We start from the raw sequence: 18,088 nt of genomic DNA, 5'->3' as shown, positions 1-18,088 counted from the left end.
ATTTTTTTTTTTTTTTTTTTTACTAGTAATGGCGGCGATCAGCGATTTTTATTGTGACTGCAACATTATGGCGGACACATCGGACATTTTTGACACATTTTTGGGACCATTGTCAGTTATACAGCAATCACTGCTATATAAATGCAGTGATTCCTGTGTAAATGACACTGGCAGTGAAGGGGTTAACCAGTGGATGGCAGTGTAGGGGTTAAGTGTTCCTAGGGGTGTGTTACTAACTGTGGGGCGTTGGGCTTTCATTTAGTGAACACTGATCTCTGCTCCAATCACATGGAGCAGAGATCAGCGTCACTAGTTGCTAGGCAGATATGGAGAAATGCTGTTTACAACGGCACTTCTCCATTCAGCCGTCCCATGAGACAATCGCAGTAATGCCCGCGGCGATCGAGTCCGCAGGACCCGCGACTGGACTCACGGGGGTCCCAACCGGCACGCTGGCGGCATGCACGCGATGGCAGGGCGGCCGTGAAGATTGGACGTACCTGTACGCCAATATGCCTGCCCGTGCCATTCTACCGATGTACATCGGTGTGCGCTGGTCGGGAACCGGTTAAAATGTTCAGAGACCCCTGTACTACACTGATTGCTGCTAGCTTCTAGGTTTCTCAGTTTACAATCAGAGAAAGCTTTGTGTCGGGGGAAACCCCAAAACTCTCGGGTTTCAGTAAGATTTTGTCTGCTGAAGCCAGATTGAAAATTAGATATATTATACAAGCAGGGAACGCATGATAGACAAAGGGGGTGATTTACTAAGAAGAAGGCACTGCACCAGTTCATACGTTAATTGGTGTGCCGTAAAAGTCATTAATCGAACGTATGAACCAGCGCACATTGAATCGAAAACAGCGATAAGAAATACCCGGATATGTAAACTGCAACTGTCGCTAGGGCAACTGCAGTTTTCTCATTGATAATAGCGCACACCCAATACAATTGGTTAATTTCATCTCATTGGATGTATCTTGTTAGGCAATTAGTAGGTGTTCTCAGTTAATTAACCCTTTTGATGCTAATCTAATTTCTATCATTTCTAATATATCGTTGAAATGTGTTTTGATTTTTTTGGGATTTTTTTTCCCAAATCTTTCAATACATTACAAAGCACAGAGAAGTGTTTCTAAACCCCCAAAAAATTATATTTTCAGATCTTGATCTTTAAAGATGACCATACACTGCAATCAGTTAGATCTTAAATAAATTAGTTTTAGTGCAAGCTCCTGTTTGATTTCCTATAATTTGAATTAATTGTTCAAGTGTGTCTTCCTATTACCTATTTTGCCTAAATATCAAGTTGTACAGAGATTGACTAATCATATTGCATAGTGTATGACCATCTTAAAGCGGAGGTCCACCCTAAAGTGGACCTTCCGCTCATTGGAATCCTCCCCCCCTCCGGCGCCACAATTGGCACCTTTCAGGGGGGAGGGGGGTGCAGGTACCTGTACAGTACAGGTATCTGCACCCACTTCCGGCGTAGATTCTGCAGAAGGTACGCCCCTTTCCGCAGAATCTACGCCCCTTTCCGAAAGTCCCCCGCTGCCTGCTGGGAAACACACGGATCCCAGAGACAGCGGGGACCATCATTATTGCGCAGCGCGACTCGCGCATGCGCAGTAGGGAACCGGGAAATGAAGCCGAAAGGCTCCACTTCCTGATTCCCATACCCAAGATGGTGGCGGCAGCACCCGAGAGACGATCGAGAGATCGGCTTCGGGTGCCGACATCGCGGGCGCGCTGGGCGGGTAAGTGTCACTATTTTAAAAGTCAGCAGCTGCAGTATTTGTAGCTGCTGGCTTTTAAAAAAAAAAAAAAACGCAGACTCCCGGTGGACTCCCACTTTAAGTGCCACATTTGGAATGTAGATGTGCCATGACCCACTTGTATTTTCCAAACAAAATTTCTTGGGCATTATAGAAGGCACATGAGAAACCACCTTTTTTCAGTGGTCAGCAATCTTCAAACTACGGCTCTCCAGCTGCTGCAGAACTACACATCCCATGAGGCATTGTAAAACTCTGAGCCCTTGTACACACGGTGGGACATTCTGACAACCAAATCCGTTGGATTTTGTCCAACGGATTTTGTCCGAAACTGTTGCATACACCCAGTCGGACAAAGTTGTCGGAAAATCCAATTGTACATAACGGGATGACGTTATTTTGTTACGACGGGACTACGTTCAGGCTAGTAGCCAATAGCTTTGGTCTAGGAGTTTGATCTGAGTATGCGTGGCACTTTGTCGTCGGAGTAGGCTACACATGATCGGAGTATGTCCGATAGGAGCATGTTGTCGGAAAATTTTATAGACAGGTTGGAAAACTTGGTCCGTCTGAAACAGTCCGATGGAGACCACACACAGTCGGATTATCCGACAAAACGGTCCGATAGGGCACATCTCCGACCGTGTGTACAAGGGCTCACAGTCACGACTAGCCATGATGAGAACTGTAGTTCCTTTACTGGAGGGCCAAAATTTGAAGACCCATGTGCTAGCTAGACCATTATTATGCCTCCAGAGTTGGGAGTGTGGCATCTACCCAACTTCTCTCTGCTGGTAGACACACAAACCTAAATACACACACACACACACACACACACACACACACACACACACTTTCATGGCAAGGTAAAGAATGCTATCTGCAAGTTTTATATAACAGGTTTGTGTACTACTGAGGCAGTTGAAAACACATGCACAGCCCATGTAACACACAAAATGCAAATTCATCCAGTTTAGAGACAGAACGTCAAAGTAGGTAAACCTGTTAAGGATTGTCTTAAATTACTCACCCAAAAAACACACTCTCTTTTTCACACAGAAAAAAGCACAAAAAAAAGTCCCTGAGCATGGCCAGAACAACCCAAATACATCTAGCACAAAATAAGCCACCTCCCTGTCCAAAATTAAGCACATCATCCAACATGCTAAAAAATTACAGATGGGACAACCCCCCCCCCCCCCGGTTCAGGGGGGCAAACAATGAGCCTAACATGGGCAAGGAAGTTACACAACAAACGCCATTGCAGTCTATGGAAACTGACTTGTTAATTTTGCTAGTTCCTACTTGGCTGGCTTATATTCTAGTTATTGGCCTTAAAATGGGCATGGGGGCCCAGGGTCCCACCCTGAGGGACCTATATCAATTTGGACAACCCCAAAAATGGAGAAGTGCCTTTAAAATGCAAAATTGCTTAAAAGCTAGTAACGTGGGGGGGACTTACTCTGCCTGTAAAGTGGAGCATCTGTAGCATGTATCCAAAATGCTGCTTCAAAGATGTACGGATTTAGAGAAAACGTACAAATCTACATAGCATCCCCCCCCCCCCCAATACACATAAGGCCATTTGGGTCTGTTAAGGCTTAAAATGTGAACCCGCATGTGAAAAATACCACCCCAAATGAAAAAAATATTGTGGCCCTCCCACACATTAGCAAACTGTCTGGGGGAAGGAGGGGCTCAGGCACCCCAAAATTCAACCACCTTATTCCCATATTCAGGGGAACAAGTTCCGATTCCACACAACCCTAGGCTGTCCACCAACATTGCCCTTCCCATGTATACCCCACCACCGCTGGTGGGCTGCATTTGATGAAGCGCCCATTAATTCAGCCCACCAGTGCCCATTAATGCAGCCTACCAGTGTCCATCAATTAATGTTTGCTTGCTTACATTCATTCGAGAGTCGGGACACAGAGTCGGGGCACAGCGGCTGCCTGCTGATGCTGATACTTAGTTGCTTGCAGCAGAGAGAAGAGAGTAGGAACACCAGTGGCCAGGCGCCCTAGGCAGCAGTGCACCCTAGGCAGTTGCCTAGTTTGCCTAGTGGTAGCACCGGCCCTGTTTGCAGTTATAACACCTCCAACTTTTCTGGGAAGGATATCCACAAGGTTTAGGAGTGCATCTATGGCAATGTTTGACCATTCTTCCAGAAGAGCATTGTGAGGTCAGGCATTGATGTTGGACGAGAAGGCCTGGCTCGCAGTCTCTGCCCTAATTCATCCCAAGGGTGTTTCGCCCTCTGCCTGGAAGATAAATCATGTATATATACACATGTGATCCAGCGCACAGATGCCGCCCTGTAGCAGTAAAACCTAAACTGGTTAACATTATTTTAGCACTGCACAATTTTTGTATTTTGTTTTGTGTTTACATAGCCCTTATAGCCCTTAAAAGAGAAGTATGGTTTTGTTTTTGTTTTTTGATTCATACCTACCTATGTGGATGCAGCTGTTCCCCGCCGTCTCTGCACTGAGAACCGAGCCACCGAACATCGCCTGTTCAATGGCTCATTTTTCACAGATCCCCGAGAGGAGAGCTGCTTACTGTCAGGCAGCATCTCTCCTCTCTGCGGCCATCTCAGCGGCTCGCTCAGTCAATCAAGGCAGCTGGCGGATCCAGTCTTGGGAAGTCGGGATGACACGCGGCCTCGACTAATAGGCATGATGTCAGCGGAGAGCGGACTTCAGACCACTCTCCTCTGAAAACAGGTCACAGGGGTGCAAAACGAACTGCATTCCTGCTGTTACCCATAGGAGATGCCCAGCCTAAAAAGCTCAGGCTGGACTTCTCCTCTTGAATTGCAACAGATACTGCAAGTAGTTCATGGCCATCGCTATATACATAATGTACCTTTCACCCAGCAAAAAAATAAAAATTTTTAAACACACGTCTGTGTTCAAGGTTGTTACCTACTGTCTTTGTTTCTAAACTGATAACAGCTTCATGGCACATCCATGACTGTCTGTCTAATGCACTGCACACAGACCAATGCTGTGATGTCACATGACACGGGGCTTGCTAAACTTATCAGCGCGACAAGACCTCTGGAACTGGAATCTGAGATTAAACTGCAGTCATTCAAGTTCAATAAATAGGTATAACTGGAATAAAGGGCAAATATCTGCTCAACCTTGTATTACCAGTTATTTTACATACAGGATTGCTAAACTTAACGTACAGTAGGAGCCATTTACACTACAAAACATACTGAAAACATTTAAAGCAAACATATGTCTTTGTCAGTTTCTCACAGTTTTTTAATGTTTACATGTTTAACAATTGATATTTTAACCACTTGACATCCACGCTATAGCCAATTGACAGCGCGGGCCTCAATTCCCGGGAGGCCGTCATATGACGGCCTCCCCTGTGCACGCTCCCTGCACGTGCCTTGTCAATGAGACTCGGGTGATCACTGATCCGAGTACCTGACCCCTTACCATGTGATCAGCTGCCAGCCAATGACAACTGATCACATGTTTAAAACAAAAGCTCGGTGATTGTTTTTTTTTCTCCTCATGCTAACATTGGAGGAGAAAAAAAAAGGCGATCACCGGCTAATCTGAAAGGGACATCGGTCCCCAAAAAGGAAAAGGCAATTATGTCTCATTTATGCCATATAGCAGTGCCCAAAAGTGCCACCTATCAATGCCCTCAAGTGCCACCCATCAGTGCCCATCACTACCACCCATCAGTGCCCATCACTGCCACCTATCGGTGCCCATCAGTCACACCTCATTAGCGTACATCAATGATGGACAAAATTTACCATTTTAAAATTTTATAACAAAATAAAACTAAATTTTTTTTTTTTTTAATTCAGTCTTTTTACATTTTTTTTTTAAAATAATAAAAATCGCACAGGTGATCAAATACCACCAAAAGAAAGCTCTATTTGGGGGGAAAATAATGATAAAAATTTAATTTGGGTACAGTGTTGTATGACCGCGCCATTGTCATTCAAAGTGCATCAGCGCTGAAAGCTAAAAATTTGTCTGGATAGGAGGGGGGTTTAAGTGCCCAGTAAGCAAGTGGTTAAATATTTGTGGTGCTACCAACAAAGGGCCACTGGTAATTGTTTTTTCTATAAAAGTGCAGAGGCTGCCCACCACCGCAAACACTCTATTCACAACAACTTTTAATACAGTTTAGGATTTTAAGATTTATTGCTTGAAGAAGTTTTAACAGAAGGGGGGTTAGGTCATGGGATATTCCAAAATGATTAGCGCATAGCAATTAGAGGACTATCTTCTCCTTAAAGTGGTTGCATAACCCCCCCGAGACATTTTTACATATAGGTAAGCCAATGAGGCTTACCTATATGTACTGAAAATATCTCCTAAACGTGCGCTGTTTAGGAGATGTTTACCCTGTAGTGCCCCGATGATGTCTTCGGTGCATGCACAGTGAAGAAGCGGCCCTCCGTGCCGTCTCTTCCCTAGCGTGTGCCATGACTGGGGGCTCCCACGTGCATGCCCTGGAAGGAAGAGGGGCGAAAATGGATGCGTCCACCAGCAGGGACATTGCGGGCTTCGTTTGCAAGTCAGTGCCACATAATGGGCTAGTATGCTAGTACTTTGCAGGGGAATAAAGAGGAAGTAAAACCCACCAGGGTTTACTTCCTCTTTAAGTACCGTATTTATCGGCATATAACACGCACCATAATTTTAAGAGGGACATTTCAGAAAAAAAAATCTTATTTTAAATAAAGAACTTTGAAGCAAAATAAGGGTCAGTGCCCATCAATGCAGCCTGATCAGTGCCCATCAATGCAGCCTAATCAGTGCCCATCAATGCAGCTTAATCAGTGCCCATCAATGCAGCCTGATCAGTGTCCATCTGCAGCTTCCCAACCCACGGTGGGTATTTGGAGTGTAGGGGCCTTCTGATCGGCTGTCTTCCATCTTGCTACTCCGGCGGGCATCTGCAGTCAGCTGGTGAAGCTTTGTGTGTCGTGGGCTGCGTGTGCAGCTCGCCGTTCTTCCAACCTGTTGTCCCTAATGCTCCTATCTGTCCTGGGGAACTCCCCTTTTTGGGGGGAGGAGAGGCCCGTTATTTCTGGCTTCCAGACTTATGTCCAACATAGAGGAGATTGCATCTGTGGGGTTACTAAGATCGTTTTATGAGACCCAACTGTTTCCTTGCTTTTTAAATTATGGAATGTTTCATCTGTGACACCGTTTGAGCACATGTAAGTGCATCTAATATACAAAAATTATACTGTTTAGGAATATATATGTACTCTTAAAATAATCTTAAAATTTTAGCATTGTTATGAGAGCAAGTAGGGACAAAGGTACTGATAACGGCTGTCTAAGCCCTTGTACACACGGTCGGAGATTCCGACGGAATGTGTCCGATCGGACCGTTTTGTCAGATATTCCGTCTGTGTGGGGTCTGCATCGGACTGTTTCCGTCGGAGTATCCGATGGACCAAGTTTTCCAACTTGTTGGTAAAATTTTCCGACAAAATGCTCCGATCGGACATACTCCGATCATGTGTATAGAATTCCGATCGGACAAAGTGCCACGCATGCTCAGATCAAATTCCTACACCAAAGCTATTGGCTACAAGCGTGAACGTAGTCCCATCGTAACGAAATAACGTAATCACGTCGGATTTTCCAACAACTTTGTCCGACCGTGTGTATGCAACAGTTTCGGACAAAATCCGACGGACCAAATCCGACGGATTTGGTTGTCGGAATCTTCGACCGTGTGTACAGGGGCTAAGATGGACTTTCCGATCACTTTGGGGAGATTTCCTCTTACTTTTTGTTTAGCCTTTAAAGCACTTCGCACTGACCATACACAAATATGCGCCCGCACTGGACTGGGCTTTTTTTTTTTGTAGGGCCTCATATTTGCATATCTTCCTTTGTGCTGGAATCGTACTAACAATCAGGACCCAGAACTCCCGTTTCTGAGCCACCTGATCTCTGTGATAGGAAATGAAAGGCTATGACTGTGATCAGTCACTGATACCTAGATCAAGGTTTGTTCTAGGTCAGTGCCAGTGTTAGTGTTTGGGTCAAGGTAAGATCAGCATTTATTTTTATTTTTTTTTGTTTTAGTATTTATTATAATTTTTTTAGTATTTACATACACAAATTAGTATTTGTGTCGGTTAGTATCAGTGTGTTTTAGGTAGGATAAAAAAAAAAAGTAAAAAAAGCAAAATGCGTACTATTATTTCTGGGCTGTACTACGGGTACAAACAACAACTAACATACACATATGTCATATCGCTGTGATCGTCAGGAGCAGGAGAATTTATTTTAGGTTGCTCTTTGGTGGAAGGCTATGGTAGTAGCAGGAAATATACTGCTAAATTTATTTTAAAAATTATTAATATTTTTTTATTTTTTATTTTGGGCCAGTTTTCTTTTGATAATAATAAAAAAAAATTATCAGGAGATATCCATTACCATTTACCAACAAAGGAAAGCCCAATTTGTCCTGAAAAAAAAAATGTGATATAATCCACCTGGATGCACAAAGGAAGTTGCGATGATAATGTACAGTTTTACTAACATAAGTCGCAAAATTATGCTTAGACATTTAGATTTCTTTTACCTTTAGGTGCGAAGGGGTTAAAGCAAGTAGTAAAGGTAAATTTCCCAAACGGAACAAGAAAAATCCCCTACAAAATTTTGGCCTTCCATACGTTTTAATCTGTCACTATAGAGCAGGGGTCGGCAACCCGTCGATCATGGGCTACCTGTTGACTGCGGGTAGGTGACAGGTAGACCGGGAACAGGTTTGTGCCACCGACCCCCGTCTTCTACTTCTAGCTGCCGGTTTTTCTCTCTCCACCGCGACTTTGGTCCTTCTCTCTTCCCGACCCCAGCCTCCTCTGCCACCGTCATCAGTGAAGAGTGAAGACTGAGAGGCAGCACAGCTCAGGGCGGGAAGAAGAGCTGGCCAAATTAACTTTTTAAGTTAACTCGCAGGTGATTGATTGCTAGGTCCTAAGCAACCAGTCACCAGCTTGTTAATATGAAAAGTCACTCTGCCAGCTCCCGCCGCTTGTCCAGAACTGTGCTGCCTCTTGGTCTCTTCTGTGTACAGGCAGGATGCTATGGAACGCTGCAGTGGGAGGGAAGGGGTCCAGAGGTCACTGCTATTGGGGAAAGGGGGGAAGAGGACACTACTGTATGTGTGTGTGTGTGTGTGTGTGTGGGGGGGGGGGGGGGGCGAGGTGAAGGGGGCAGTGGACACTGCTATGGTCATGGCCACCCCCATATCAGTATCCTCTACCGCCCTTCACATAACCCTCCGCCTTCCCATACCTGCATTCTGAGCACAACGCCCTCCTGATCCCTGCATTCTGAGCACAACGCACTCCTGATCCCTGCATTCTGAGCACAACGCACTCCTGATCCCTGCATTCTGAGCACAACGCACTCCTGATCCCTGCATTCTGAGCACAACGCACTCCTGATCCCTGCATTCTGAGCACAACGCACTCCTGATCCCTGCATTCTGAGCACAACGCACTCCTGAACCCTGCATTCTGAGCACAACGCACTCCTGATCCCTGCATTCTGAGCACAACGCACTCCTGAACCCTGCACTCTCTTGTAATATTTTTTTTGTGTCCTCTGCATTTGCAGTCTACATATGGGGTTAACAATGTATCATCACCCACAGTAGATCACAAAAGCAGTGCATTTCGAACACGGTGCAGGAAACACACATGGAGCATGCCTTTCTGGCATCGCATTCTGGTGTGAACCAGTTCTAACAGGACATTGTTGTGCCCGGTGATCTTTGACTTCATCAGGGTTGTTTAAGTAGATTTCCATCTCTCGAAGGTTACCTACCCCTACCATAGAGTGACAAGTAAAATAACGACACATTGTAAAACACAACCCAACATACTTACCCTTCTGGGGTTAAAACTTTTCTGCTGACCTTCAGCCATATGGACATATTTGGGCTATGATGTCAGCCACGATCTCTGCCCCTTTGTTTACATGGCTGGGGATTCCTGGCTAACAAATGAATAGGGCGAGGTGATGTCACTGGTTGCTAAGGACAAGAAATGTTCCAGCACGTGCTGCTTCCTTAACAAAACTTGACAGGAGAAGACAGCTGTCATATATATTAGTAGTAGAACAAATGCTACTATATATCATGTTTGGCTCCTGCCAAATGAGCTACAAGTTCTGTGTTTGGAAGAACTCCCTAACAAGCAAAATTCAATCCAAATCAGGAGCTCATCCCTAATGCATACCTCCCCAATTTACTAGTTCAACCAATAAGGGGGGGGGGGGGGGGGGGCAGTGATAGGCTGGACCGGTGAGGAGGGCACTGGCTCTGCGTGTCCCTCCTAAATACACAAGTGATCGTGTTGGTGTATGTGACATCAAGAAAGTTTACTAGTGATCGTGTTTTTCATCCTCATGTGTATGACAGTGACCCTGTGCCTAGCGTAGCCCAGAAGAACCCACCCCGGGGTAAGCCTCTCATGTGATCCTTGCTTAGCCCCCAGTGAGAGAGTAAGCATGGATGATGTGATGACCACCCTGCCACACACCCCTCCCCCTTCCAAACAGATTTACATGTGCACATGAGCATTATTGTCTAGATAAACATAACAGCGCCTTACCACATGAGTATTTCCATACAGCCAGTGCGTCTCAGGACCTGGAAAAGAATGGAAATTTTTCAGCAGCTGCTTCCTCCTCAGATACAATGAATAGACTGTATATAGGACATAGAAGACACACAGCCAGGCAACCCAGTGAAATATATCTGAGAAACTCAGAGAGGGCAATCCAAATATAGAGGACGCCATGCTGGAAGTGTGCACTGCGCTGATATAATCTGTACTGTATGTCAAATCATATATATAGTGTAGTGACAGGAGAAGGCATGTCCTCACAAATGCAATGGATAGGACAATGTACAGAGGGGGAGGATACACCCTGAAGGGAGGCGTGACTTCCCAAACAATCAATCATTCACAGACCGTCATAAAACAGAAGCGTGAATCAGCTGATTCATGAGACGGCACACACAGGAAATAAAACAAACGATGGAATCTATCAAAAAACTATTTCTAGTGGAATGATTTTTGTCTGGAATGAGTTAGCTAAATTCATTCATAGGAAAGTGTGGCAGTTACAGTAAAGAGAAAAAAATCTAAGCAAATAAATACACATTTTCATTTTCACTTGTGTAGCAATGGTGTTACAGCAAATAACTAGACATGAGCGCCGTCAAAAAATGTATTTTGTTCCGTTTCGTTCTGTACAAAAATAATTTGTATTTCGTAATTCGTGTACGAAATTCAATTCGGATTCGGTTAAAACTTCGGATAAACTTTTCGTAAAAATAACAAAAGTTTGTTATGCTGAATTTATCATTCTGAGGTGTTCCCATCATCCCTGTGCTGTGCTGACTTCCTGGGTTTTTAACTTTTAGGTTTGTTAACTTTTCGTAACAATTACGAATGTTCGTTATGATGAATTTATCATTATCAGGGGTCCCCACCATCCCTGTGCTGAGTTCCCAGGTCTGTACACCAGCTGTGTCCATTATGAGGGGTCCCCACCATCCCTGTGCTGAGTTGGCAGGTCTGTACACCTGCTGTGTCCATTATGAGGGGTTCCCACCATCCCTGTGCTAATTCCCGGGTCTGAACACCCACTGTGCCCATTAGGAGAGGTTCCCACCATCCCTGTGCTGAGTTCCTAGGTCTGTACACCTGCTGTGTGTCCATTATTAGGGGGTTCCCACCATCCCTGTGCTGAGTTCCCAGGTCTGTACACCTGCTGTGTCCATTATGGGGGGTTCCCACCATCCTTGTGCTAATTTCCAGGGTCTGTACACCTGCTGTGTCCATTATGAGGGGTTTCCATCATCCCTGTGCTGAGTTCCCGGGTCTGAACACCCGCTGTGCCCATTAGGAGAGGTTCCCACCATCCCTGTGCTGAGTTCCCAGGTCTGTACACCTGCTGTGTGTCCATTATTAGGGGGTTCCCACCATCCCTGTGCTGAGTTCCCAGGTCTGTACACCTGCTGTGTGTCCATTATTAGGGGGTTCCCACCATCCCTGTGCTGAGTTCCCAGGTCTGAGTGTACACCCGCTGTGCCCATTATGAGGGGTTCCCATCATCCCTGTGCTGAGTTCCCAGGTCTGAGTGTACATCCGCTGTGCCCATTATGAGGGGTTCCCACCATCCCTGTGCTGTGCTGACTTCTTTTGATTGGTGAACAAAACACCAGTCACAATTCTGTTATTTTGGATCCAAAATTCCGAAATTCATTAATGAAATTTCGTATTTCCTAAGAAATTCGTGAGCATAGCAATTCCCATAGGGTTCCCAGCATCCCTGTGCTGACTTCCTGGGGTTTTAACTTTTAGGTTCATTAACTTTTCGTAACAATTAAGAATTTTTGTTATGATGAATTTATCATTATGAGGGGTTCCCACCATCCCTGTGCTGTACTGACTTCCTGGGTTTTTAACTTTTAGGTTTGTTAACTTTTTGTAACAATTACAAATTTTCGTTATGAATTTGGATCCAAAATTCGTTAACGAAATTTTGTATTTTGTACGGAATTCGTAAGCATAAAAATTCATATTTCGGATTCGTACGAATGTACGAATTTCCGGAAATTCGTACGAATTTTCGTTTCGTACGAAACTAATCACACATGTCTACTAATAACAAACAATCCACCAAATCACCCCACTGCCAGACTTCATACATGACTTCCAGAGACAATGAACAGTCTTCTGCGAGTTTTGTTTTTGTTGTTTTATTGGGGGTGGAGGTACGACTTGGATAGGGATTGGAACATGGGATGCCCATAGAATTTATAATTGCCATCATATTTATAACTGAAGCACAAAAGACAATGTTAGAGCCAGAAGATTAGATGTGCATTGACATTACATGTAAATCTCCTCTGCATCTCCATGCAGCCTGTTACTCCTCCTGCACAAACTTGTTTCCTTCTACCCTCACTGGTTTCCTCCTGCACACACTTGTAGTTACTGAATTGAAGTATGTCACATCTTCTTCTATTGGGTAATAGGGACCCACTCCGAATAAGTCGATTTTCAGGCTCTAATTGCTCGCTGTTACTAGGCCTGAGGCCTGCAGAACTTCTCCCCAGAGGCCTAGTAGTTTAAAAGCATGACATAGATGGTGGACTACTGTTCCCAGCCAGCCCAACTTGCAAATTCTGTGCCCTCAGACCACATTGACTTGACACAGATCCCCACAGTCTCCTTTCTGATTCAGGACTCCCCATCATCCACTGTGTGTATGAGGAAGACTCTGCTAATGACTGTATAAAAGCAAAGTTCCCTCACAGACTTCCAGACTTCCAGGCTCTTCCAGCTCTCCACTGTGGTAACACTCACAGCCCTGAGTCCTTGATGAGGAACTTGACTGGACCATGCGTTCCAACAGCTTCACCTGCCCTTCTGCTCCAGGAGTTCCCTGCCATCCTACTGTGTGGTGGCAGAGACATTGCCAATGACCATGTAGAGGCAATGTTCCTTCACAGTTCTCCCTGGGCCTTCTGCGATTGGCGCACCCCCCCAGATGAGAATGGCCTCTTGCTCTTGCCTAGCATTCCATTCCTCACTTCACTAATCCGGCTTCTCTCTCCAGTGGCACATCACCTCAGCTTATATATGAGGCCTGCCAATACCAATTGGGGATTGGTCAGGGCTCACACATAAGCTGCCTGCCACTCCAGTTCCAGGCCAAGCCCCTCTTCCAGAATCTTCTCTCTGGAAGCAGGGGAGGTGCCCCAGAACTAGAGCACAGGTGGTCACACCCACTGCTACTCTGACCACTCCCAGATCAAAATAGACAGGCTTAGCTTGCAGCATAGGCCTGCCTAAATTTGCCTGTGCTGACTGTCACTAGTAAAAATCCTAGTAATAAACCTACACTAGCACCTACCTACTAGTAGAGGGTGTTACACTTGGGTTACATATATTGAAAAAATATGCAACTATGATAAAAAAATCAATAAAACAAACCCAAAACTCACTGGTGCTGTGGTAAGTGGTCTGAGAGGTGGGAGACGAATAAAGCCACCAAAAGCATAGTAGTGTTGGAGCTTTACCCTTTAGTGGTTGCGATAGAAATATGGGGTGAGCAATTTGCAAATAAAAGAATCCTGATTAATTCGGATAATAAAGGAGTCATATATGCTGTGAATTGCTTTTCATCTTAATCTATACAAGTAGTCAAATTACTAAGATACTTAGTGTTTCTTTGTCTTAAATGTAATATTTGGCTAAAAGCCAGGCATGTCCCAGGGAACGAGAATCAAATTGCGGACGCCTTATCTCGATTTCAGGTATACCGATTTCGCCAACTCCTGCCAAATGTGGACAAGAAAGGTTATAGGTGTCCAGAACATCTGTGGAGCCTAATTTAGAAGTGTTTATAAATGCAATAAGACACTCTGTGGCAGAAAGTACATGGGTTGCGTACACAACTGCATGAAATAGGTGGTGTAACTTTGCTATGGAAATGGATATACAATTTAATTCTCCTTCTGAAACAGACATTCAGATGTTTCTATGTAGTTTAATGCAGCTAGGACGGTCACAAAGTCACATTTCCAAAAGCATGGCTGGTTTATCTTTTTTCTTCAAATTAAGAAACTTCCCTCCATGCGCAGCATTCTTTTCTATTCGGCAGGCATTGAAAGGCTACAGGAAGGAGCCATTTCTTTTCTAGATAATAGGAGACCCATTTCAATTCACTTAATAAAACAGCTGTGTGTTACTACACATTCAGTGTGTTCATCCAGTTTTGAGGCTATGCTATTTAATGGCGCTTTTGTACTAGCCTTTTTTGGCGCTCTCAGAATATCTGAGTTGCTGCCAAAAAACAAAAACGGTAGTGGTGGGTTTACTAAAACAGAATGTGATTGTCTCTGAGACGGGGATCAGATTGTTCATCCTGGTGTTAAAGGCGTATAGGTTAGGAAAAGGCAGTTGGGTACCTTTAAACCAATGTGGAGATGTGGATATATGCAGGGCCGTCTTTAATATTGATTGGACCCTGGGCAAAACTTTTCTTGGGGCCCCCCATGCAGTTTTGCTCTCCACCTGCTCTGAGACATATAATAATTAGCAGCTAGACTCAAAATCAGCTTACTGAATCAGATCAGGCAGCTATTGCGATTGGTTGTCAGAGGTTACAGTGTATCATTACCGCTCACTGACTGGTTGCTAGAGGTTACAGCACACATTACGGCTCACTGGTTAATAAGCCAATAGGAGAAGGGAATATTTTGATTCACGCTGATCGGTCCCCTCTTACTCAGTATCAGTTCAATTACATATTAAAGGCTTGCTTGAGAAAATTTAATTTACATGAATTTAATTTTACTTACTCATTCTTTCAGGATCGGGGCAGCTACGGAAGCTGTTAGGATGGGATTGGATGATACAATAATCAAACGGTTGGGTAGATGGGAATCTCAACATTTTCAGATTTATGTCAGACCTGATCTTTTTCTTTCATTCTAGGTAATAGAAATGTTTGGATCCTGGGACACTCTTTTGTATACTGGGCTAATAAAAGAGCCGAGAAGAGCTGCTATACGTCCAATTTGTCTATGGATCCTGGAAAAATTCACATTTTCTGTAAAGGAATTGGAGGTCTTTGGTGGGCTAATTTTTTTTTTTTATGTCTCTAGGTTGATGGTCATGGCCAGCTCCGGATGTCTTAATAGTACACGTAGGGGGAAATGATGTGGGAAAAATTAGAACTCTGGACCTTATGTCTTTGTTTAGATGTGACCTATATCCCTCATCTTATATGGCTCCAAGAAGCCTGGTTAAAAAATTTTGAGAATCTTTAAAAAAAAAAAAAATGTTTGAGAAAATTAGGGAAAATTGAGTATTGTCCATGATACTTTTTTTTATTTGCACTAACATACAATTTTTCAGGACAAGCTTTCGGGTTATGTCCCCATCTTCAAGGTCCAAGCAGTACTGATTCACAAATTTTTAAGCAGAGTGTTAAAAAGAAAAAAAAAAGAAAAAAAAAACACATCTCTGAGGGAAAGGAGAGAGAAAAACAAACACATATAAATCAATGGTAATAAAGAAGATGCGGCTACAATCACATTGAGAAAATTAGGAAAAGATTGAACACGTTTATGGAAAAATGTATGCCATGCATTGGAGGATTCTCATATAGACTCATTGATATAGAGGGTGCTTTCCCTGGATTATATAGAACAGATGGAGTTCATCTGTCTGACATAGGGATGAGCCGAAACATCCCCCCCCCCCCCCCGAACAGGCAAAAACTTTGTTCGAAAACATGAACACCATTAAAGTCTATGGGACACGAACATGAATAATCAAAAGTGCAAATTTTAAAGGCTTATATGCATGGTATTGTCATCAAAAGTGTTTGGGTACCTGGGTCCTGCCCCAGGGGACATGTATCAATGCAAAAAGAAGTTTTAAAAACGGCTGTTTTTTTGAAAGCAGTGATTTTAATAATGCTTAAAGTGAAACAATAAAAGTGTAATATTCCTTTAAATATCATACCTGGGGGGAGTCTATAGTATGCCTGTAAAGGGGCACATGTTTCCCGTGTTTAGAACAGTCTGACAGCAAAATTACATTTCTAAAGGAAAAAAAGTCATTTAAAACTACTTGCTGCTACAATGAATTGTCGGTCCGCAATACACATAAAAGTTAATTGATAAAAACGGCATGGGGATTTCCCCACAGGGGAACCCCGGACCAAATAATTTTTTTCAAAATGGTGTGGGGTCCCCCCAAAAATCCATACCAGACCCTTATCTGAGCACGCGACCTGGCAGGCCGCAGGAAAAGAGGGGGGACAAGAGAGTGCCTCATCCCCACAACCCTTGCCCGGTGGTTGTGGGGATCTGCGGGTGGGGGGCTTATCGGAATCTGGAAGCCCCTTTAATAAGGGGACCCCCAGACCCCAGCCCTCCCCGTGTGAATTGGCAATGAGCTACAAATGTACCCCTACCATTTCACAAAAACAAAAGTGACAAAAAGGTTAAAAAAGACAAGAGACTGTTTTTGACTAACCCAACTTTATTTCAGCCAGCAGCCAAAATTACAGAGAGCTCCAACTTTTTATGAAACATTCTCTGACACCATAAACGTGCATTTCATTTTATGTTTTTATATTTTGTTCACCTGTACAGGATACTGTATCTAATACAAATACAAAAAAAATTATACTTTCTATTTAAATTTAATAATTTGGGTTATAGGTAAAACTATTGGACCAGTCCCATAAAATAGGGCAAGGAGCAAATTTCTCATTATTACAATACAATGAATAACTAATTGGAATTTACATTGTCCTTTTTTTTGTTGATTTATTGCTGTGGATAGTGGATTTGGCCCTTTGTACAATTTCACAGAATTTTAAGCTCAATCTCGTCACTCTTACAAATGTCCCATCCTTTATTTATGGAAAGGAAGGTAAAGGTAACACATTCAAGTCTTGTGATTACCTGTACATCTCCACCCTAAGTCTGAATGTATTATATAATCACTTTATTTACTTTCCTTCTACAGATTAAGTGTCATGCAAGGTTATAACATGCAAAATAAGCAGAGTAAAGGAGTTTACAAGTGTTAGACACTTAGGTAGGTGTAAAGAATTTGTGAATGATGCAACTTTGTAGTTTGTCTGTGTAAGATCTGTAGTAGATTTCAAGGAGGAACAATAAAATTACATACAATTCTATTTTCAACCACTCTGTCTGATTTAATCCTGCAGTAATAACCCCAATCACATCATGGCACATGTTATTGCATAAGCATGACACACAAACACAAGTGTAAACTGAATTCAGAGGACATAAGACACAATTGTCTTGTACCTGCATTGGGGCAGTGGTGGTCAATACAGTCCAAAGCTGCTGGTTTAACCCCCAAGTAATTAGTAGACATGGACGCCGTCAATAAATTAGTTTCGTTCTGTTCCGTTATGGTTCATATTAAAATTAATTCGTACTTCGTATTTCGTGTCCAAAATTCCGTTTCAATTCGTACGAAATACGAATTGACGTTAGGTTCGTTAACTTGTACGAACGTTCGTTGCGATGAATTTAACGGCAAAAATATACCTCAATATGACAGTCGATGCTGATGGAAGTTTGGTTTTTATCCGAAATACGAAATTCCGTTGAAGAATTTCCTATCCGAAATACGAATTTTCGTTAGATGGGGGGCTCCCACCATCCCTGTGCTGTGCTGACTTCCTCCTTCAGATTCGTAAGCAAAAGTTCGTATT

The 18,088-nt window shown here is 43.5% G+C and overlaps 1 protein-coding gene across 2 annotated transcripts in view; it reads right to left on the bottom strand.

Annotated features, from left to right (window-relative positions):
- The window catches only part of LOC143926511 (cytochrome P450 4B1-like), a 64,724-nt gene extending 54,078 nt beyond the window's left edge, over positions 1-10,646 (bottom strand). Inside the window, exon 1 of one of the 2 annotated variants that reach the window (XM_077450303.1) lies at positions 10,414-10,646. In XM_077450303.1, coding sequence (XP_077306429.1) covers positions 10,414-10,602 — 189 coding nt within the window. In that variant the 5' untranslated portion in view covers positions 10,603-10,646. The remainder of the gene's footprint in view (positions 1-10,413) is intronic. The other variant, XM_077450302.1, reaches the window with a different exon arrangement.
- Positions 10,647-18,088: the final 7,442 nt, after the last annotated feature.

The sequence above is a fragment of the Lithobates pipiens genome, unplaced genomic scaffold (genome assembly GCF_037356315.1).
Source record: "Lithobates pipiens isolate NorthernLeopardFrog02 unplaced genomic scaffold, aLitPip1_a1.2 Scaffold_23, whole genome shotgun sequence".
NCBI lineage: Eukaryota > Metazoa > Chordata > Amphibia > Anura > Ranidae > Lithobates > Lithobates pipiens.
This window is presented reverse-complemented; position numbering and strand designations above follow the sequence as displayed.